This window comes from Monodon monoceros, unplaced genomic scaffold (genome assembly GCF_005190385.1).
Source record: "Monodon monoceros isolate NGI ecotype Baffin Bay Population unplaced genomic scaffold, NGI_Narwhal_1 Super_Scaffold_5, whole genome shotgun sequence".
Taxonomy (NCBI): domain Eukaryota; kingdom Metazoa; phylum Chordata; class Mammalia; order Artiodactyla; family Monodontidae; genus Monodon; species Monodon monoceros.
In genome coordinates, this window is record NW_021703782.1 from 105,188,740 (window position 1) to 105,210,990 (window position 22,251).

Consider the following 22,251-nt stretch of genomic DNA (forward strand, 5'->3'; position numbering starts at 1 on the left):
AGATGGAGCAGTTTGTCATGGCTACAGTCTGGTCATCGTGTAGTTAATTTCTTCCACCTGTGGCGGTTTCAGTATTTGCAAAACAGCTCAAAGGCCGAGGCTCAGAATGTTATCTATCGCCCTTGAGGAGGAGCTAGAGGTCCTTGACTTTGTTTAATGGCTAAACTATTATTTTGCCTTGCTGACTGTTTTCCTTTGCTTCTGTAATTTCTCATTTCTCTGGTTAAGTTTCTTCTTTGGCTAAAGTTTCTCTACAGACAAGTGGCAGGTGGAGGACATTATGGGCCAGGAGGGGCAGAATCTGTCCTGGGAAGGTAGCCTAGGGCCCTGCTACGTTACAATCACAGCTCTAAATAACAAGGAGAATTACATGGAAGAGGATTTGTTTACTGTATGTCTCCCTGCTGGATGGAGCTTCGGGACAGTGGCCCTCCCGGGTCCCTGGGGGTGAACTAGGTCAGGAATGGAGGAGGAAGCTCAGAAACTGCCTCTGCCCCCCACCTGTCTGCTCCCCACCCCCCACCCCCGGAGGACCACAGACCTGGGCCTCTGATGGCTGGGAAGGGGAGCACCAGCTGTAGCCAGTCTGGCTTCATATCTTCCACTGATTTTTTTTTTTTTGATTATTCTCTGGTTCCCTGATGCCACCCTCCCCCGTATTCCAGAACTGCTGTGAAGGCTTTCGTAGGGTTACGTTTCCTCTGACAGTTCAGTGAGAATTCAAGAGGGAGAAGATGACTGTCCAGGAAAATTGTGTCAATTTATGCTCTCAAAGTATTTACAACATATATTTCTGATGAAGGATTAGCAGACTGAACATACAAAGAACTCTGGAATCAATATGAAACAGAAAACCATCCTAAGAGAAAAAATAGACCGAAGATATATCAATAGGTACTTTACAGAATAAAATAGTACAAATGATCAATAAGTATGAAAAAATGCCCAGCTTCACTAGTAGTTAGGAACAGGTAAATTAAAACAATGAAATGCCGTTTTCCTCCTCAGATTGGCACAGATTTCACTATGATAATTTGTTAGCCAGAGTGTGGGGAAGCAGTGACCCCATAAATTGGTCTTGGGAATGGAAATCAGTCCTCCCCACTGTTGAAGATAACTTGACAAAATATGTCAACACTTCAGATGGGCACAGCCCACAATCCAAAGTTCCATTTCTCAGTATATACCCCAGAGAAACACTTGCACAAAGAGACACTCAGAGGAATGTTTGTTGCAGCCTTACTTATGGTGGTGAAGTATTGGCCGCCCCTGAGATGTCCATCAGTGGGAAGAGACTAAACTGACATGTCCTATTCATACGGTGAGAAGGATCTGTTCAGACTTGGGTCACAGGACAGGTGGACAAGTGAAAAGGACAACTTGAACACAATGAAAATATTCAATAATATATTTCCATTTTTATGTTTTAAAAGGAGGTTCAAATACATGAGAAAACAGATCAGTAATTGCCGGTGACTGGGAATAAGAGGAGGGTTTGATGACAGGGGCACAAGGGAATTTAGGGGGTTATGGGACTGGTCTACATCTTGATGGTAGTGATGATTACGATACTGTATGCAATTGTCAAAACTCATAGAACTGTACATTTCTTCCAAAGGATGGATTTTACAGTATGTAAATTATATCTTCATTTAAAAATGTTTATATATATATATATGCACACACATACAAATATGTGTACTTTTCCAAAGGCACAAGTTGTACGTAAGTAGCTGCATGGGGTTGGGTCCGATAATGATGTTTACATGGGGGTGGGGGATGGGGAGCATGGAGGGGGGCTTGGGCGGGAATCAGGATTAGGCCCAGGAGTGGTCAATGGGTACTTCTTATTTTTTTATTTTTTATAAATTTATTTATTTATTTTGTCTGCGTTGGGTCTTCATTGCTGCGCGCGGGCTTTCCCTAGTTGACACGAGCGGGGGCTACCCTTCGTTGCAGTGTGCAGGCTTCTCATTGCAGGGGCTTCTCTTGTTGTGGAGCACGGGCTCTAGGTGTGCGGGCTTCGGTAGCTGTGGCTTGCGGGCTGTAGAGCGCAGGCTCAGTAGTTGTGGCTCACGGGCTTAGTTGCTCCGTGGCCTGTGGGATCTTCCTGGACCAGGACTCGAACCCGTGTCCCCTGCCTTGGCAGGCTGATTCTTAACCACTGCACCACCAGGGAAGTCACAATGGGTACTTTTATATGCATGGGCTTTTTACAAGGAGAATATATTCAGATGTTATTTGTATAATTAAAGATTAACTTAAGATTTTTCCTGTGCTGAGGTAGGAGGAAAATTTTTTATTTCTTTATAGGATGCTGCTTTTACAGCTCAGACAGACACTGATCCTGGTCTCAGAGCCAGATGGCTAAATAGAAGGGCTGCTTAAAAAAAAAAAAAAAAGTGTGTGCGTGCTGATGTTTGATTACAAAACTAGTTCACGCTCCTTGTTGTAAATCTAAACAATACAGAAATAGATGAAGTGAATGTCACCCCTCCTACCCTGCAGTCCCACCCCCTGGAGGAGTCGCCACGAGCTGATTAATGAACCTCCTTTGTAGCTTTTGTCTCAACAACCACAAAGCTCAGACTGGAGCCTTGATGGTGGTGTTTTTACAGGAATGGAACCATGCTGCCCGCACAGTGAAAGATGGCAGACATCCTTCTCTAGCTACACCCTCATTCGCCCCATTGTTTGACAGTTGTGTAATCATTGTGTGGATGAACCACGACTTATTGAAGTAATCGCATTTTGATGGACATTTGAGTTATTTTCAGTGCTTTCACTCTTTTGAACAATTCCTCAGGAACTTGAGCACATGCCTCTGGGCATTTGTAAGTGTTTTGGTGGCTGGAGCTGGGTACTTGCAGGTGTGTTGTGCAGACATACAAGGGAATCAGATACCCATTCTTGGTCTCTTTTTCGGAGCACTGTGCCTTCTCAGTGCTGCATCAACAGAACTGCCTTGAAGACCTTCCTACAGTGGGCCAAGCCCAGTGATTCTCAACCCTCGTGTCCACCAAAACCATCTGGAACCCTTTATCAAACAACCATCCCCCTCATCCCACCCACCCCAGCCCTCTGATGCAGTCGTCTGGATGTGCCTGCAAATCTGAGTGGTGTCAGGCTGCCCCGGGGACTCTGTCCAGCGAGAACCGCTGCTGCCCACCTTCTCTTGACCCCACTCTCTTTTCTTCCTCCCAGAATAGGTTCTCAGACTATGAGAAGAGGAAGGTAAGAAAATGCCTTTTGTCCTCTGTCACTTTTCTTCTCGTTAAACATCTCAACTATTATAAGATTTGAGGAAACAAGTTCTTCCTGGCTCTAAATTAGAGAGTAAAGTACTGTTACCCCTTACATACGTTGCCTCACCACAGTCTCACGCAGCCTCGGTGGCTGGGAGGGTGTCTCCACTTGACAGATGAGAAGACTGAGGCTTGGAGAGGTTGAGCCCGACCCCAGGCTCTAAACCGCTAGCCCGTGCCAGTGAAGAGCCCGTTTTATTACAGTCGGGCCCTGCGGGGGTGAGGCTCAGTGTTCAGACCTGTCGCCTGTACCGTTCAGAGTTGGGGGGTTGATTCCCCCTGCTGTCATGTCCTAACACCCACAGAGCCTGTGCCAGTACTCACCGGGATCTACATTCTCGCAGGAACAAAAGATGCTGGAGAAACTCGAGTTCGAACGGCGCCTGGAACTCGGGCAGCGAGAGCACGCCCAGCTCCTTCAGCAGAGCAACAGCCAGAAGGACGAGATCCTTCAGACGGTCAAGGAGGTTCGTGAGCGCCTAAGTGGAGTCAGGCCTGTCTGCTCCCTCTGCCAGGGGCTCCTGACTCAGGCTGAGGTCCCTCTGATGTGGGAAGGCGGTGGGAGTGAGCTCTCTCACTTCCCCCTCCAGGACATGGGGTGGGGGGGTTGTCCATACAGATCATCTCATCCAGCCTGCTCTGGTGCCTGGACACCCTGAGGCCTAGTGACACACCTGGTCCAAGGTCATGTGGAAAGGGCTGGCAGGACAGAGACAGGAAACCTAGTCTCCGCATCCCAGGCCAGGGCCCCTGGCTGCCCTGTGGCGTCTGGGGGTGGGTAGGTGGTTCCCCCCACTGACTCGGGACCTCTGCCTGTCCTGCCGCAGGAGCAGTCCCGGCTGGAGCAGGGCCTGAGCGAGCGCCAGCGCTACCTGGATGCAGAGCGGCAGCGGCTGCAGGAGCAGCTGAAGCAGACAGAGCAGAACGTCTCCAACCGGATCCAGAAGCTCCTGCAGGAGAATCAGAGGTCAGGCTCCCATCCACCCGGCCCCCAGACCCAGAGACCTTCCCCCACCTGATACCCTTTGAGGAGCTCAGGATAGAGGTGCATTTCTCCCTCACGGTCTCTGATTCTGCCCAAGGTCTCGGTGCTGCAATTCACACCAGCTTAAAAAGAAGGTGATCTGGGCATGACCAGGTTTGCCTCTTGTTTTGGGGCTGCTACTGATTGGAGCTTTGCCTCCCAAGTTTCCCATCTGTAAAATAGGTAGCTTTAACAAGTCAAAATCACATCCCGTGCCAACATTTTGGGTCCCAAGTCACCAGTCACACTGAGGACAGCCACTTGCCTTATAGTGAGATTGGCTTTAACACAGATCCTGCCCAAGGCAAGAGCTGCAGGGAGCCCGAGAAGGGTTAGTTGGGGGTCTCTTGGGGAAAGACTTCAGAAACAGGCTTCCACCACCACCACCCCCCATTGCTTCCAGCCTCCCTTTCCACTATCCTCTGAGTCTCTTTCTCCTCCCTCGCCCGCAGTTATGCAGAGCCGGAGGGAGCCGGCTAGCCTGCCATGCACAGTGCGCTCACCACCAAGGGCGCCCGTGAAAGCTGCCATCTGTTGAGGGCTTGTTACATGCCAGGCACTTTTTATTTTCTCATTCACTCATTACCAACAGTCCATGAAGTTTTTAAAAATTATTATTCCCATTTCACAGATGAGGAGCTGGGGTCTAGAGTGGTTGAGGAATTAGCCTGAGAACACAGAGGCCGTAAGTGGTCGGTGCCTAGGCCCCGCGAGCCATTCTTTTGGAAATGGGCCCGCTGGTGACTACAGGCTTTTCATGGTTTCCTCCACAGGCAAAAGAAAAGTTCTGAGATTCTGAAGTCGCTGGAAAATGAAAGGTAAGTGTTCTGCTCTAGTGGGTTTTTTTGGGCGCTGCCTTCCTTCCTGGGGATGCATGGCTCTGGGGAGAGAAGGTCTTGTGATTCTCAAGGATTATGCCAGAAAGTTTTCCTAAAGCTATGAGGAGATTCACCTCCTCAGGAAGTATTGAATTAGAAAGAATCGCTGCCTTCAAGTTTGTTAAAACACATAGACACTCCTGAGAAAAATTCAGAGATGTGAATAAGAATGTATATATAATGTCCTACTATATTTTTAGAATAAAACAATAGAAAAAAGTCCACATTTCTGGGAAGAAAAACCTGGTTACGTAAATTATGTACAGAGGAATAATCTGTAGCCATTAAATATCTTATAGAAGAACATTCCTTATTAAGGGAAATACACCATATTGCTAAGTGGAAAAGTGGTGTCTACACTATATCATTTCTTAAAGACACTCTGCCTAGATCTGTGCTCAGAAAGCAAAAGGACATTGAACATTTTTGAGAGGCAGGAATTGGAGGTGGTGATCTTGTTTTTTCCCCTTTGTGTTTTCTGCATGTTTCAAATCGACTGCACTGAGGTGCCCACTTAGTGATTAGAAATGGAGGGACAGCCCCTACCCCCCATTCCCCGGGTATTAATGTGAATCCCTCCTGGTTCTCAGGGACCCTAGACTGTCAGTGTGGACCTGGCTGCTGTGCTTTGCGGGAGCCCCCCCTCCCCGTGGGCCCAGCCTTCCTGGCTCCTGGCTGCCTGTGCAGGCCTCCTGCAGGGGACTCCCATGGAGTTGCAGTGTAACCCCACCACCCTGTCCACTTCAGCCCGGAGCGGTGGCAGCCAGGCTGGCCTAGGCCGAGCTGAGCTGTGGCCGGAGGCATCGCTTATTCAGCACGCTGACTGAGTGCCCTCTCTGGGCTAGGCCTGGGCTATGCCTAGGGTCCAGGGGTGCGCACCAGATACGGCCTTCCCCTGAGCAGCCTGTGGGCCTGGGCAGGAGGCAGGAGTGCTCAGACGATACATGCTGCTTCCAATGAAGTCAGACCCTGCGAGAAACATTAAAGGATGCTGTCCCCCTCCCAGCCACTGTGCCAGTGTGGTGTGGGGGGCAAAAAGTGTACACACAAGTGACATGCACATACATACATGCCATTACTTTTTAAATTTTCACTTATTATATCACAGATGTATTTCCATGCCCAAAACCTCATTATTTGTACTAGCTGTAGCGAATTCCACTATATCATTATATCATAATTTACGTAATTAGCCCTCTGAACATTTAAGTGGTTTCTGGCGTTTCATAATTACAAACAATATATATTACTGTAATATCTATATATATATCTATCTATCTATATATATATATATATATATATCTTCTAGATATACCCTTACGCACTTATGTGAATGTTTTTGAAGGAAATATTCAAAGAACACTTTGATAGTATTGCCAGACTGCCTTCCAAGAACATTTTACCAGTTTACACTCCTCTCAGCAGTATATGAAGTATCCACCTCTCCACCTTCACTGCCATCACCAGTGGTTATCGGTTTTTTTAATCTCAGCCAACCCGATAGGTGAAAAGATTTTACTTCTTTCATTATCAGTGGTGTTAAGAATCTTTCCATATGTTCTTTGGTCACTTTTATTTAAGCATTAGTGAATTGGCTGTTTGTATCCTTGGCCCATTTTTCTAAGGGAATGTTTATCTTTTTATGCAAGAAACTCTTAAAGTTAACAGGGCCCCAGTGGAGGCGCATGATGCCGTGGGCATTCAGAGTATGCCTAAGTTCTCACATCTGGGAGGACTTCTTGAAGGAGGTGGTGTTCATCTGATGGGATTCCCTGTTGGGAATGTTACTGATACATTTGCTGAATAAATGGATTGATCTTTTTCTAGAATAAGAATGGAACAGTTGATGTCCATAACCCAGGAGGAGACAGAGAACCTACGGCGCCGTGAGATTGCCTGTGAGTCTCAGGGTGGGGTAGGGCAGGGCAGGGTCCTGGGAGCAGAGTGTGGCCAACTGAGGGGCAGGAGGGGGCAGCCATCCCCCTTTTGGTCACATATACAGGGTGCTGAGTGTTACCCCTCAAGAGGAGCGGTCAAGTCCCGTCATGGAGCATGGGCTCTGAGGTCAGCTGAACTTGGATTCAGAATCCCAGCTCAGGCACAAGCCGTATGACCTAAGGGGCATTACTGGCCCCTCTCAGTTTTCATGTCTATAAAATAGGGAGAAGGGTAATTATCTGCCTCGTGGGGTCATTACGAGGGTCAGTAAGATCATGCTGGCGCAAAGTGAGCTGTTCGCAAAGCGTGGCTGTTAGGACTACTCTCCTCAAGGGCTGCGGTGGCCTCTCGAGCCCCTGGGAACTCGCCTTCCTGTCGCTCCCTGAGTGGTCCTGGGGCACCACGCTGTCCACACAAACAAGAGGGAGATCTCCCCATCTGATCCTGAGAACATCAAGCCACGTGGCAGGGAAGGCAAGGAGGCAGTTCCTCGTTATTTAAAATAAGGAATGATTCTTTTTGGATCACCCCATTCTTCAGAGCCTGAGTGATAGAATGGGATATTGTGTGCACCTTTAGCCGAGGTTCACTGTGTACCAGGCAGTGGTCCAGCACTTTCCATACACCATTTCATCCTACTATCTCCTGATGAGGTATCATATCATTAATGTCCCTATTTTATTTTATTTTATTATTTTTTAACATCTTTATTGGAGTATAATTGCTTTACAATGGTGTTAGTTTCTGCTTTATAACAAAGTGAATCAGCTATACATATATCCCCATATCTCCTCCCTCTTGCGTCTCCCTCCCACCCTCCCTATCCCACCCCTCTAGGTGGACACAAAGCACCGAGCTGATCTCCCTTAGAGGATTAGTGCAGGGGCGGAAAAAAATCAGGAGGATTTAAACATACTTTGAAAAGAAAGCTCCCACATGAGCTAAAACAAAGTTACAGTCCAGGTTATAGGAATCTAGGTTACATGGCAAATTGTTATAAAGTAGCTTCCAGGGCTTCCCTGGTGGCCCAGTGGTTGAGAGTCCACCTGCCGATGCAGGGGACACGGGTTTGTGCCCCGGTCCGGGAAGATCCCACATGCCATGGAGCGGCTGGGCCCGTGAGCCATGGCCGCTGAGCCTGCGCGTCCAGAGCCTGTGCTCCGCAACAGGAGAGGCCACAACAGTGAGAGGCCCGCGTACCGCAAAAAAAAAAAAAAAAAAAAGTAGCTTCCATGTCCTGGCTATTGTAAATAGAGCTGCAGTGAACATTATGGTACATGACTCTTTTTGAATTACGGTTTTCTCAGGGTATATGCCCAGTAGTCGGATTGCTGGGTCGTGTGGTAGTTCTATTATTAGTTTTTTAAGGAACCTCCATACTATTCTCCATAGTGGCTGTATCAATTTACATTCCCACCAACAGTGCAAGAGGGTTCCCTTTTCTCCACACCCTCTCCAGCGTTTATTGTTTGCAGATTTTTTGATGATGGCCATTCTGACTGGTGTGAGGTGATACCTCATTGTAGTTTTGATTTGCATTTCTCTAATGATTAGTGATGTTGAGCATCCTTTCATGTGTTTGTTGGCAGTCTGTATATCTTCTTGGGAGAAATGTCTCTTTAGGTCTTCTGCCCATTTTTGGATTGGGTTGTTTATTTTCTTGATATTGAGCTGCATGAGCTGCTTGTAAATTTTGAGATTAATCCTTTGTCAGTTGCTTCATCTGCAAATATTTTCTCCCATTCTGAGGGTTGTCGTTCCATCTTGTTTATGGTTTCCTTTGCTGTGCAAAAGCTTTTAAGTTTTATTAGGTCCCATTTGTTTATTTTTGTTTTTATTTCCATTTCTCTAGGAGGTGGGTCAAAAAGGATCTTGCTGTGATTTATGTCATAGATTGTTCTACCTATGTTTTCCTCTAAAAGTTTTATAATGTCTGGCCTTACATTTAGGTCTTTAATCCATTTTGAGTTTATTTTTGTGTATGGTGTTAGGGAGTGTTCTAATTTCATTTTTACATGTAGCTGTCTAGTTTTCCCAGCACCACTTATTGAAGAGGCTGTCTTTTCTCCACTGTATAGTCTTGCCTACTTTATCAAAGATAAGGTGACCATATGTGCGTTGATTTATCTCTGGGCTTTCTATCCTGTTCCATTGATCTATATTTCTGTTTTTGTTCCAGGACCACACTGTCTTGATTACTGTAGCTTTGTGGTATAGTCTGAAGTCCAGGAGCCTGATTCCTCCAGCTCCATTTTTCGTTCTCAAGATTGCTTTGGCTATTCGGGGTCTCTTGTGTTTCCATACAAATTGTGAAATTTTTGGTTCTAGTTCTGTGAAAAATGCCAGTGGTAGTTTGATAGGGATTGCATTGAATCTGTAGATTGCTTTGCGTAGTAGAGTCATTTTCACAATGTTGATTCTTCCAATGCAAGAACATGGTATATCTCTCCATCTGTTTGTATCATCTTTAATTTCTTTCATCAGTGTCTTATAGTTTCTGCATACAGGTCTTTTTTCTCCTTAGGTAGGTTTATTCCTAGGTATTTTATTCTTTTTGTTGCAATGGTAAATGGGAGTGTTTCCTTAATTTCTCTCTCTGATTTTTTTTTTTTTTTTTGGTGTATAGGAATGCTAGAGATTTCTGTGCATTAATTTTGTATCCTGCAACCTCACCAGACTCATTGATTAGCTCTAGTAGTTTTCCTGTAGCATCTTTGGGATTCTCTATGTATAGTATCATGTCATCTGCAAACAGTGACAGCTTTACTTCTTTTCCAATTTGGATTCCTTTTATTTTTCTTCTCTGACTGCTGTGGCTAAAACTTCCAAAACTATGTTGAATAATAGTGGTGAGAGTGGACAACCTTGTCTTGTTCCTGATCTTAGTGGAAATGGTTTCAGTTTTTCACCATTGAGAATGATGTTGGCTGTGGGTTTGTCATATATGGCCTTTATTACGTTGAGGTAAGTTCCCTCTATGCCTACTTTCTGGAGGGTTTTTATCATAAATGGGTGTTGAATTTTGTTGAAAGCTTTTTCTGCATCTGTTGAGATGATCATATGGTTTTTCTCCTTCAGTTTGTTAATATGGTTTATCACATTGATTTGCATATACTGAAGAATCCTTGCATTCCTGGGATAAACCCCACTTGATCATGGCGTATGATCCTTTTAATGTGCTGTTGGATTCTGTTTGCTAGTATTTTGTTGAGGATTTTTGCATCTGTGTTCATCAGTGATATTGGCCTGTAGTTTTCTTTCTTCGTGACATCTGTCTGGTTTTGGCATCAGGGTGATGGTGGCCTTGTAGAATGAGTTTGGAAGTGTTCCTCCCTCTGCTATATTTTGGAAGAGTTTGAGAAGGATAGGTGTTAGCTCTTCTCTAAATGTTTGATAGAATTTGCCTGTGAAGCCATCTGGTCCTGGGCTTTTGTTTGTTGGAAGATTTTTAATCCACAGTCTCAATTTCAGTGCTTGTGATTGGTCTGTTTGTATTATCTGTTTCTTCCTGGTTCAGTCTCAGAAGACTGTGCTTTTCTAAGAATTTGTCCATTTGTTCCAGGTTGTCCATTTTATTGGCATATAGTTGCTTATAGTAATCTCTCATGATCCTTTGTATTTCTTCAGTGTCAGTTGTTACTTCTTTTTTTTCTAATTCTACTGATTTGAGTCTTCTCCCTTTTTTTCTTGATGAGTCTGGCTAATGGTTTACCAATTGTGTTTATCTTCTCAAAGAACCAGCTTTTAGTTTTATTGATCTTTGCTGTCGTTTCCTTCATTTCTTTTTCATTTATTTCTGATCTGATCTTTATGATTTCTTTCCTCCTGCTAACTTGGGGTTTTTTTGTTCTTCTTTCTCTAATTGCTTTAGGTGTAAGGTTAGGTTGTTTGAGGTGTTGTTTCTTGAGGTAGGATTGTATTGCTATAAACTTCCCTTTTAGAACTGCTTTTGCTGCATCCCATAGGTTTTGGGTCATCGTGTTTTCATTGTCGTTTGTTTCTAGGCAATTTTTGATTTCTTCAGTGATCTCTTGGTTATTAAGTAGTGTATTGTTTAGCCTCCATGTGCTTGTATTTTTTACAGATTCTTAAATGCTGCTTTTAGTATTTTTTCTTTGTAGTTAATTTTTGATAGTTTAATTAGTATGTGTCTTGGCGTGTTTCTCCTTGGACTTATCCTGTATGGGACTCTCTGTGCTTCCTGGACTTGATTGACTATTTCCTTCCCCATATTAGGGAAATTTTCAACTATAATCTCTTCGGATATTTTCTCAGTCCCTTTTTCTCTTCTTCTTCTGGGACCCCTATAATTCGAATGTTGTTGCGTTTAATGTTGTCCCAGAGTTCTCTAAGATTGTCCTCAATTCTTTTCATTCTTTTTTCTTTATTCTGCTCTGCAGTAGTTATTTCCACTATTTTATCTTCCAGGTCACTTATCTGTTCTTCTGCCTCAGTTATTCTGCTATTGATCCCTTCTAGAGAATTTTTAATTTCATTTATTGTGTTGTTCATCATTGTTTGTTTGCTCTTTAGTTCTTCTAGGTCCTTGTTAAACGTTTCTTGTATTTTCTCCATTCTGTTTCCAAGATTTCGGGTCATCTTTACTATCATTACTCTGAATTCTTTTTCAGGTAGACTGCCTATTTCCTCTTCATTTGTTTGGTCTGGTGGGTTTTTACCTTGCTCCTTCATCTACTGTGTGCTTCTCTGTCTTCTCATTTTGCTAAACTTACTGTGTTTGGGGTCTCCTTTTCGCAGGCTGCAGGTTCATAGTTCCCGTTGTTTTTGGTGTCTTCCCCCAGTGGCTAAGGTTGGTTCAGTGGGTTGTGTATAGGCTTCCTGGTAGAGGGGACTAGTGCCTGTGTTCTGGTGGATGAGGCTGGATCTTGTCTTTCTGGTGGGCAGGACTGCATCCGGTTGTGTGTTTTGGGGTATGTGTGACCTTATTATGATTTTAGACAGCCTCTCTGCTAATGGGTGGGGTTGTGTTCCTGTCTTGCTAGTTGTTTGGCATAGAGCGTCCAGCACTGTAGTTTGCTGGTGTTGAGTGAAGCTGGGTCTTAGCATTGAGATGGAGATCTCTGGGAGAGCTTTTGCCGTTTGGTATTACGTGGAGCTGGGAGGTCTCTGGTGGACCAATGTCCTGAACTCGGCTCTCCCATCTCAGAGGCACAGGCCTGACACCCAGCAGGAGCACCAAGACCCTGTCAGCTACACGGCCAGGTATGTGGGGAGTTTCTTGCCTTTTGGGAAGTCTGAGGTCTTCTGCCAGCGTTCAGTAGGTGTTCTGTAGGGTTTGTTCCACGTGTAGAAGTATTTCTGATGTATGTGTGGGGAGAAAAGTGATCTCCACGTCTTACTCCTCCACCATCTTGAAGGTCTCCAATGTCCCTATTTTAAAGGTCACCATCATCCACCATTTATAAAGAGAAAGATTGTGTTTGCATTTCTGGAAGGATGTTTATCAAATTAACTAATTGGAAATAGGCTCAGTGTTAGGGATCTTTTCTTTTCCACCTTTTCAAACTTCCCTATTAGCTATTTTAGAAACTGAGCATGTATTATTTTTATAACTGAAAAATTTCAATAAAAATAACAAAAAGGCAAGAAAGGGTAGTAACCCAGAGTTGTAGAGGGCGTATGGTATCAGGCTGTCCTGTGTGCTGCTGCCAAAGGGAGCATGAATCAGCAGGCTCTTTCTGGAGGGCAGAAAGGGTAACTTGCATACATCATCCATGACCTTAAAACTGTGTACTTCTAAGAATTATTCTAGGAAATAATCAAATAGATGTGCACAAAGATATCTGAGCAAGGATATTTATAGCAGTATCATTTAATAATCGCAGAAAGACTCCGAATGCTCTGAAACAGAGGATTATCTTAAACTTTGGTAATCCAGGCACTGTAGTATTCTGTAGCTATTAACATCACGTCAGCATGTTGACACAGGGATGCATTCATAAAAGGTGAGAAAGTGGTATATTTAGTGTGATAACATTTTAATTTTCTTTTATTACGGTGGAATATACAAAGCATAAAATTTACCATTTTAACCACTTGTAAGTGTACAGTTCTGTGGCATTAAGTACATTCACCTTGTTGTGCAACCATCACCACCATCCAGCTCCAGAACTTTTTCATCATCCCAAAGGGAAACTCTGTACCCGCTAAACAGGAACTCCCCACTGCCCCCTCCCCTGGACCCTGTAGGACCACCATTCTACTTTCTGTCTCTATGAATCTGACTGCTCTAGGTACTTCGTATAAGTGGAATCATACAGTATTTGTCCTTCTGTGACTGGCTTCTTTCACATAGCGTCCTAACGTCTTCAGGGTTCATCCACGTTGTAGCTTATGTCAGAATTTCCTTCCTTTTTAAGACTGATTATTATTCCGTTGCATGGATAGACCACATTCTGTTTACCCATTTGTCCATCAGTAGGCACTTGGGTTGTTTCCACCTTTTTTTGCCTATTGTGGATAATGTTGCTACGAACATGGGTATACAAATATCTGTTCAAGTCCCTGCTTTTAATTCTTTCAGTGAACTTTTAAAAACATCCATCAATATGCATTAAAAATTAACCAGAAGAACATATATCAAAATGTAATAATACTTCTGGGTGACGAGATTACAGAAGATTATGGGTATGTTGTTCAGTGTTTTACAACTAATCAGACTTTCAAGCTGAAGTTACTTCTGTAGTTTAAAAAAAGAGAGACTTTTTTGTGAGGTGACTGTCAGGTGGATGCCCAGGTAACGCCCATGAGGCCCCCCAGGAGTGGCTGCTCAGCCCTGTCCCCACCCCACCCCCATGTTTCCACAGCGGCCATGCAACAGATGCTGACCGAGAGCTGTAACAGCCGGCTCATCCAGATGGCCTACGAGTCTCAGAGGCAGAACCTGGTCCAGCAGGCCTGTTCCAGGTAAGGTAAGGAAGAGGCTTCCCGAGTGAGGGACTTTGGGGAGCTGGCTCAGGGCCCAGGACCGTAGGGTGAGAGCTGGCACTGGAATCTCCTGCCTCGGGCCACCCCACCCTGGGCCATGATGTCAGGAGCAAGTTACCGCTGGTCTAAGTGACTTTTCTAGTTGGACCCTAAGGAAGCACAACTAGCCGATGACAGAGCTCGGGTTTGACCCAGGCAGTGTGCTCTTGACTATGGTGTACTTATAAATCTCCGGGGGTCATGGGTGGGGTGCACTGGAGGGGAGATGGTGATGGGGTTGCCTTTACGCTGACAGCCATTTTGGGTCTGGCCTTCCAAGTTCACCCCAGCACCGTGGCTTTGTTGAAGGACCTGCAGTGCCCGGCAGAGCCAGTTGAGAAAAGCTCCTTTGATGCTTAGCAGCCCCAGACAGGGACAGACCAACAGCCCTGGCTGCCCTTGTGTTTCTCCTCCCACCTGGGTGGCTCCAGTGCAGGTGCCACCTCCTCCCCGCCCCCCCGGGCACCTGGAGCACGCCAGCCTCCCCGTGTCCCTGCAGATGCAGGGGGTCTCCCTCCTTCCTGCTGGTGTGACCTTGTTTTTAGGAGCGTGGGCACTAGGGCCAGACAGTCGTGGATTCACATCCCACTTCTATAACTAACTGTGAAGTCTTAGGCAAGTTATTTTCCCTCCCTGAGCCTCAATTTTCTTATCAGAAAAAAGGGGATAAATCACAGTACCTACTCCTAGAGTTGTTGGAGGATTTAATGGGCATTAATGATCATACTGTCTGCCACATAAGGGTCCAATAAATAACAGCTACTATTGTGAAACAGACAAACTTAAAACCAAGATTGTACCAAAGTATGGACATATTAGGTTTGCAGAGTTTGGATTTTTGTGCCAAAGTCACTAGACTTGCTCTAGGGCGATGAGAGCAGGTCCACGGCCAGGGTGAGAGACCCTGGGGTGGAGGGTGAGACGTTAGTGCCCAGGAAGGACAGCTTTCTCTCAGCCTGAGTGGCTCACCTGGGAGGTCATGAGCTCCCTGTTGGTGGAGGTGGGTGGGCAGAGGCCAGGCAGCCACTTCGGGGGGGGGGGGGCATCGTAGGAAGGATTCCAGTGGAGGGGTGGATGACGGGGCCCGGGAGATCATCTCCCCAGCTCTGGAGACAGAGACTCCGTCACCCTCTATCCAGGGCCATGGGATTCAGACAAAGCTCCATGTCCACCCCGCCCCCCCAAGCCCAGGATGTGGCCCCCAGCAGGCGCTCCATGAGTATTGTTGAATGAATAAATGGTTTATCTCCATCTCCTCCAAGGTGCCTGGCACATAGCAGGTGCTCAGGAAATGTTCATGAATTTGCTGTGTTTCTGGCAGCATGGCTGAAATGGATGAGCGGTTCCAGCAGATCCTGTCCTGGCAACAGATGGATCAGAACAAAGCCATTAGCCAGATCCTGCAGGAGGTGAGCCCTGGGGGCAGGGGCTCAGGAGGGGGGCAGGAGGAACGCGGGGAGCCCGGAGCAGAGCGGCAGAACTCCACGTGGAGGCGCTGTCCTGGACTCCTGGACAGTGTGCAAGAACCAAGATGCTTAGAGAGCTGAGAAACGTACTGACCATGAGGATGAGGGGGCAGGGAGAGGCCTCTCTGGGTGGTCGTTTCCGCTCACTGAAGTCTAGAGAAGCGCCCTCCCCAGGCAGCCGCTCCCTGTGCTGCGTGGGGCTCCATCATGAGGACATAATGGGCAGAAGGCGGTGGTACCCACCCCGTGGAGTGAGCCTCCAGACTCCTCCCTTCCAATCCCGCCGCACCTCCATCTGCTCTCCCGCCGGCTTAGCGGGCGTGTAGCAGGTGCTACTGAGTGGACGGGACCAGGAGGGACCCCTGTGATTTCCTCCCTCCTGTGTCCAAATTGTTCAGTCCCAGCTTTCCCCACAGGCCCTATTGGAGTCTCATTTCCCGACCCTCGCATCACCTCCCTCCTTTCTTCCTCTGTGATGTTGTCCTGCCACTCCCTGACTCATCGTTTCCTCTCTCCTTTCTCCCCAACTCCTATCTCTCTCTTCTTCCAAAACGCTTTGACTTAGTATTTGTGAGATTGTCTGAGGAAAGTGCTCTGTTTCTTAGAGGGCATGTCAGGCCTCGTGGTTAAGGTGAGGCTGAGAGCTGGACAGACTTGCATGCTAGTGCCAGCCGGTTCACTTCTCTGAACCTCACTTTCCTCATCTGTGAAATGGGGCAGTGAAGGTATTCTCGTCATCGCCTCTTCCATGTGCAGCGCGGGAAGAGCCCTGAGCACGGTGTCCAGCACGTAGTAAGCGCTTAAATAAGTATTATTTTAAAAAATTAAACAAGTAACCTGAAAAGTTGTCATCTCTCTAAGAAACAGAAAAGGCATACATTAAGGTGTCTGACGCAGATTTTGTTTTCCCTGCGGGCCCCCTGAGTGGCCGTGCTCTCTGTTGTAGAGCGCCATGCAGAAGGCGGCCTTCGAGGCTCTCCAGGTGAAGAAGGACCTGATGCATCGGCAGATCCGGAAGCAGGTGAGCGCAGGCTGCGGCCTCCCCCCCAGACCCGCCCTGTGGGCTTTCAGAGGCATGAGGAAGGGGCTCCAGGCCAGCCCGGCAAGAGGTCTCCCCGGCACCTCCCTCCCCTCACTGAGCCTCATGGAACCTACTCAGGGTGTCAGGAGGTGCCTGGGGCAGCACTGTGCATGCCAGCAGGTGAGACCTGTGCCTGCTGCTTCTCATGATGCCCAGGGCTGAGGGACAGGAGGCCTTGACTGCTTGGCAGCCACAGGCAGGACTCCTCAGCCGGCTCAGACCCCAGTGTCCCCGTTGGCTCAGATTGAGGAGCTGGGACAGGCTGACCCCCACCTGAGCGAGCAGGCAGGGCCTGGTGTCAGCTGAGAAGTGACCTGGGCCTGGAGGGGAGGGGCTGTGCTCTTGTCCAGGCTCTGCTGCTGACCTGCGGGCAGCCTTGGGCGAACGCCACGCTGGGCCTCTTGGCCACCCGCTTCCAGCGGGGCTGTGTGTGGCTCGCTGGGCTCCCTGAGCGCGTGGCCTGGGTGGCAGCAGACAGAGCGAGCTTTCAGGCTACGGGACGCATGTCACCTCGTATTCAGCACACTTTGAATTTCACATTTTGCATGGTTGTTTTTTTCTCTTTCTTTTTTGCCAAAACCAACTTACCTTTTTATTTCCCTTTAATTTCAATCCCACATTGCCAGACATGAATCTCATTCCTCTGACCAGGGGTTGGTGGGGTCATAGGAACATAGGGACAAAGGTCATAGGCACAGGGTAGAGAAGTCACTGGCCATGGGGTCTGACCCCGAGGGCTAAAAGCCCCCAGTCACACCCTGAAGGTATGTGGTGACTCCCAGACATTCTCATTATGGGTGGTTTTGACCCACCAGGCCAGCTCTTCCCCTTCAAACAAGCAGGGATATCCCAAGGAAAGGGCACACTCACCCGCTGTGTGTCCTTGGGCAAGTTACTTAACCTCTCTGAGCCTCTGTTTCCTTCTCTGTAAAATGGAGGCAATAATACCTCCTAATAGGTATTGATGAAATGATGCAAATAAATTGCAGAGCACAGTCCTAGCATGTGGAATCTCAATAAACATCAGCTACTACTATTGTTACTATTATCCAGTCCCTTCCATTGCCCTCTGCGCTCCTCTGTGACAGCTGTTTAGAGGAAGCAAGAGAATTGGACTGGGAAGAGGCTCGTTGCGAATTCCGTGTCTGTTCTTCACTCTGGTCCTCACCTTGAAGGAAAGCCCCTTCATTCCACATACCTTGATCAGCACCCATTCTGGGCTGGCCCTGTGCCTGGCTTTTGATCAGCAGTACTGTCCAGGACAAGAGGGTCCACGCCGCAGAGCATTCAGGGCCATGAAATAACGAATTCTTTTTAAACCCCCGCTGATGAGCTTCCCAAGGTACACAAGTCCCCTTCATTGCAGAGCGCCCCCAGAAAGGATTCTTAGATCCACTTGGCCATCCAAGAGCAGCGGTACAGAATTAAACCGTGGTTAATGTGAATTAAAAAACCCCTGTCTCGTCTTCTGTTTAGATTAAGTTAATAGAAACTGAGTTATTGCAGCTGACACAGCTGGAGTTAAAGAGGAAATCCCTGGACACAGAGGCACTACAGGTATGTAGGGCTCCCTAGCCTGCCCTGTCCCCCACCCCACCCCCAACTAATGCCCCCACTGCCTCTCAGCTGCTCTCCAGCAGACAAGGCAGTGATGCTGGAGGATGCCCTGGCCCCAGAAGGCTCGTGGGAGCCCAGTCTGGGGGCCGAGCCCAGCGCAGGCGAAGGTTAGGGCTGGGATCAGCCCGTTGCTAGGCAGGAGGGTCAGAGGAAGGAGGGTTTCATTGCCAAGGCTCACCCAGGCTGCATCTCCATCTCCGTGTTTTCTTTGTTTTGGAGCGGGGTTGCTACTGAGCTCCGTGTCTCTCTAAGTCATGCTTCTGCGGCGCTGGTTCTCACGGGTGACATCCTCTGGGGAAGGAGCTGTTTTGGTGTTCCAAGGATGTCTGAGGAGAGGGCCCAGCTGTGGCTCTGTGAACTCCAGCCTGGGTGTCCTGCTCACACAGATGTGGAGCCTGCAGAGACTAGCAGACAGCCTTCTGGGCTGCAAATCTGGGACCCGGGTTGTCCTCGCACAGTCTTGCTGTGTGACCTGGCTGGGGAGGCGGGGAGGGGCAGCCCCTTTCCCTTCTCTGTACCTTAGTCTCCCCAGCTGTACGCAGAAGGGTTGGATCAATGATGTGTGAGGACATGTGCCCCGTACCAGGCTTTTGAGCAGGGCCTTCTGTCTGTCACCGTCCCTGTGTCTGTCCTCAGTGGAGCAGTCTTCATTTGTCTCATGGGCTTCTCAATGCAGGAGAAGAACGCTGAGGTCTGGAGTCCCACGGGTCTGTCACCGTATGACTTTAGGCAGGTTACTTCCCCTCCCTGGGCCTCCATGTCTCCCCTGCATAAAAGGGAAATAGTCTTCCAGGCCCAGCCTGTGTCTCGGGGCCATCAGAGAGGAGTGGGCTAGCAAATGGAAAGGCCTCAGCCTTGCGGGGTTGGTGGAGCTCTGAAAGAAGATGCAACCGCCACCGTGCTTGGTGGGTGCCCATGCATCCTGCCCATTAGAGCTGTGGGGCTCCTGTTTTCGGGGTCTCCATGGGGTTTCCAAGAGGAGGAGAAGAGTGGAACGCAGACACAAATGGGGCTTTCTCGGGTTTGCACATCACTCCGTCTGCATAGAGCCTTCCTGGCTGGCGTGGGTCCCTCACCCACCCTCCCTCCTGCTGTTTGCTTCTGCCCACGTGCTCCGTAGTCAGTGAGACTGGAGTCAGGTACCTGCTGCTTGTCATTCCCTTTGTTTGATGTTTCTTACCACTGCACTGTCTTCGGTCACTAGATCCCGTGCCTGGCCTTACCCCCTGGAGAAGGGACGTACAGGCTGGTGAGAAGGTGGGGAGGGGATGCTTGGGCAGAGAGGCCCCTCTGCTCTGTTCTCCAACTCTCAGCCTGAGATCAGGGACAGAGCCTTGAATGGAGTCGGACCCACTGTGGCCCCCGGCTGCCAGCTGAGAACTGAGTGAGGGGGATCCTGCCGCTGCGCTGCGGGGACTTCTTGGGCCGGGGTACTGCGAGTTTCCCAGCGCTGGGCATGGTCTTGTGTTGCAGGAGATGATCTCGGAGCAGCGCTGGGTCCTGAGCTCCCTGCTCCAGCAGTTGCTCAAAGAGGAGACACAGCGAGAGGAGGAGCTCCGGGAGATCCTGGTGCGTCTGGCTTCCGCGTCCAGAGTCGCTCATGGGTTTGCTTCCCCTAAATGCTCTTGCCGTTCTTAGGAACACTTTCATTAGTCTAGTAATAGTTCATCAAAGAAAAAATGGAAAGTACAAAGGAAAAGAATCTCACTTCTGAGAGTTGTCTGTTGCTAATATTTTGAGGTATGTTTTCCAAACATCGGGATGCATGTTTATCGTGGTGCGTGTATGTGCCTGTAACACGGAACTGCGCCCCCGTTTCCAACCAGCTCGTTCGCACCTGCTCTTTCCTGTCTTTCGTGTCCTCTACGTTCCTTCCGTGGCTGCATTGAGATGGGCCCTTGTTTGGCCTATTGTCGAGCATACTTCCCGTTTTTTACTTTTAATAAGCAAGGCTGTCTCGGCAGCTAAGTATTTGAGAGCAGCCGCGGGTATTTATTTGCTCAGGACAGATGCTCAGGAGAGTACTTGGTGTGTCCAGGGCAGACCATTTAGCAAGCCTTCGACAGGAGTTGCCCAACTGCCCCCTGGACCCAGATGGGTTTGACTCTCTGGCACATCATCAGGGTGGCAGAGCCCCATTTAGGGGGGCAGGTCAGGGTCACTTCCTCCAGAGCCCAAGTGCACCTGAGTGATCAGGACCCAGTCTTTCCTGTGGCCTTGTTACCGCCCCAGACGTCCTCTGAGCTCCACCGTGGGCCAGGCCCTGTGCCAGGGATGGAAAGGAGGGAGACCAGTTTCTTCCCGAGCCCTGCACGAGCCCAGATGGTGTGTTTGTGCCAGTCAGAAGCTGCCTGTTCCTCACGGTGCCTCACTGCCATCACCTTCAAATTGCATTAATGTGTGACCCGCTCCCTGGGTGCTGTGTAAGGGGCAGCCATGCCGTGGCCGTGTGCTCCCGCCCTCAAGGGGCCTTGGGGACTCACTGTGCACCTCATCAGGACATGACCATCAGGGTCATGGGCTCCCAAAGAGAAGTGTGCCCACAGCCCAGAGAGGGCCAGGCCGGAAAAGGGGAGCCAGCTCGGCAAGGTACAGGAGGGACCACTAGGGGGAGCTGGGGAGATGCCTGCAGTGTAATCCTGCCGCCCACATCACACCGACCCCCAGCGCGCGGCTGCAGTCCTGGGTGGGTGGCTTGGTGGTTGAGAGCACAGGCTACGAGCAATACAGACCTGGGTCTGAATCCTGGCCACGACACGGGCAGCTCTTTGACCTTGGGCTGGCTGGTATTCACTCTGAACTAATCACTCAGTGTCTTCACCTGTGAAGTAGAAACTACTTCACAGAATCGTGAGAATTAAGTACAAGGGCATCTCCCAGTGCACAGCGCGGTCTGGCACGAAGTGCCCTGACGTTGCTGCTGCTGCTGTTAGTATCGTGTGTTCACTGCTGTGTCCTCAGCACCCAGAACAACGCTCAGGAATGTGTGAGTGATGGAGGAATCGGCTTGAATAGCATGTTTATAATTCTCCGGCTTTGTCAGGTGAAGCCCACTCCGGAAGCCAAAGGTGTCCTTAGCATCTTATTTCTCTCCCTGCCTGGCACCCAGAGGACACACTAAGCCTTCTTGGGGGAAGGAGACGGCTGCCTAGTACTTTGCTCTTCCCGTAAGCAGATGAGAAGGTGTCCCCCTCCAAGTCATGATGGCTGGGGAAGGGGGGCGGGCACCAGGTGTCAGCAGCCCAGGTTCCGGTCCCCCCACCAGGTATGCTGTGTCTGAGATGGTTCTCAGCAGTAAAGTGGGGGTAGTGATGCTTCCTGCCTTTCCGGGCTCAGCAGTTTAAAGGGTGAGGCAACAGTGGGTAGGCACGTTCTTTGTAAAATACCAAGTCATCCACGTGCTCAGAGGAGCAGAGTTCACAGGTGTCACTCATTGTTTCTATTCACTGACTTGTAACTAACAGTGTCTGCTTCCTTCTTGGCAGACGGAGTTAGAAGCCAAAAGCGAAACTAAGCAGGAGAATTACTGGCTGATTCAGTATCAGCGGCTTTTGAACCAGAAACCCTTGTCCTTGAAGCTGCAGGTGAGGACTGCTGGCGCCCAACCTGCAGGAGCCTCTGGCCTCAGCGGTGCCCGGCTTCCTGACCTGTCCAGTTTAATTCCATTCATATTTCTGGTGACTAAGTGTACCAGGTCCCCCGGGCAGGGACAGAAACAAGAGGGAGGAGCATTGGTTCTGGTGACTTTTCAGTCACTTCTGGGCAGAGCAGAGACCCACAGCCCGCTGTGCGCTCACCAGCGCAGGGGCTGCGGATGGGACAGACGTGGTCCCCAGTCTCCCCCCCCTCCCCCTCCCCTCCCCTCTCTCCCCAGTCTCCCCCACCTCCCCCTCCCCTCCCCTCTCTCCCCCTCCCCTCTCTCCCCCTCCCCTCTCTCCCTCTCTCCCCCTCCCCT

The 22,251-nt window shown here is 48.7% G+C and overlaps 1 protein-coding gene across 2 annotated transcripts in view; it reads left to right on the forward strand.

Moving 5' to 3' along the window:
- LRSAM1 (leucine rich repeat and sterile alpha motif containing 1) overlaps positions 1 to 22,251 on the forward strand; it is a 48,755-nt gene that overhangs the window by 17,760 nt on the left and 8,744 nt on the right. The window contains exons 12-22 of one of the 2 annotated variants that reach the window (XM_029203230.1): positions 3,205 to 3,234; positions 3,650 to 3,772; positions 4,133 to 4,272; positions 5,103 to 5,147; positions 7,035 to 7,105; positions 13,973 to 14,072; positions 15,454 to 15,541; positions 16,545 to 16,619; positions 18,156 to 18,236; positions 19,770 to 19,865; positions 21,782 to 21,880. In XM_029203230.1, the coding sequence (XP_029059063.1) occupies positions 3,205 to 3,234; positions 3,650 to 3,772; positions 4,133 to 4,272; positions 5,103 to 5,147; positions 7,035 to 7,105; positions 13,973 to 14,072; positions 15,454 to 15,541; positions 16,545 to 16,619; positions 18,156 to 18,236; positions 19,770 to 19,865; positions 21,782 to 21,880 (948 nt within the window). The remainder of the gene's footprint in view (positions 1 to 3,204; positions 3,235 to 3,649; positions 3,773 to 4,132; positions 4,273 to 5,102; positions 5,148 to 7,034; positions 7,106 to 13,972; positions 14,073 to 15,453; positions 15,542 to 16,544; positions 16,620 to 18,155; positions 18,237 to 19,769; positions 19,866 to 21,781; positions 21,881 to 22,251) is intronic. The other variant, XM_029203231.1, reaches the window with a different exon arrangement.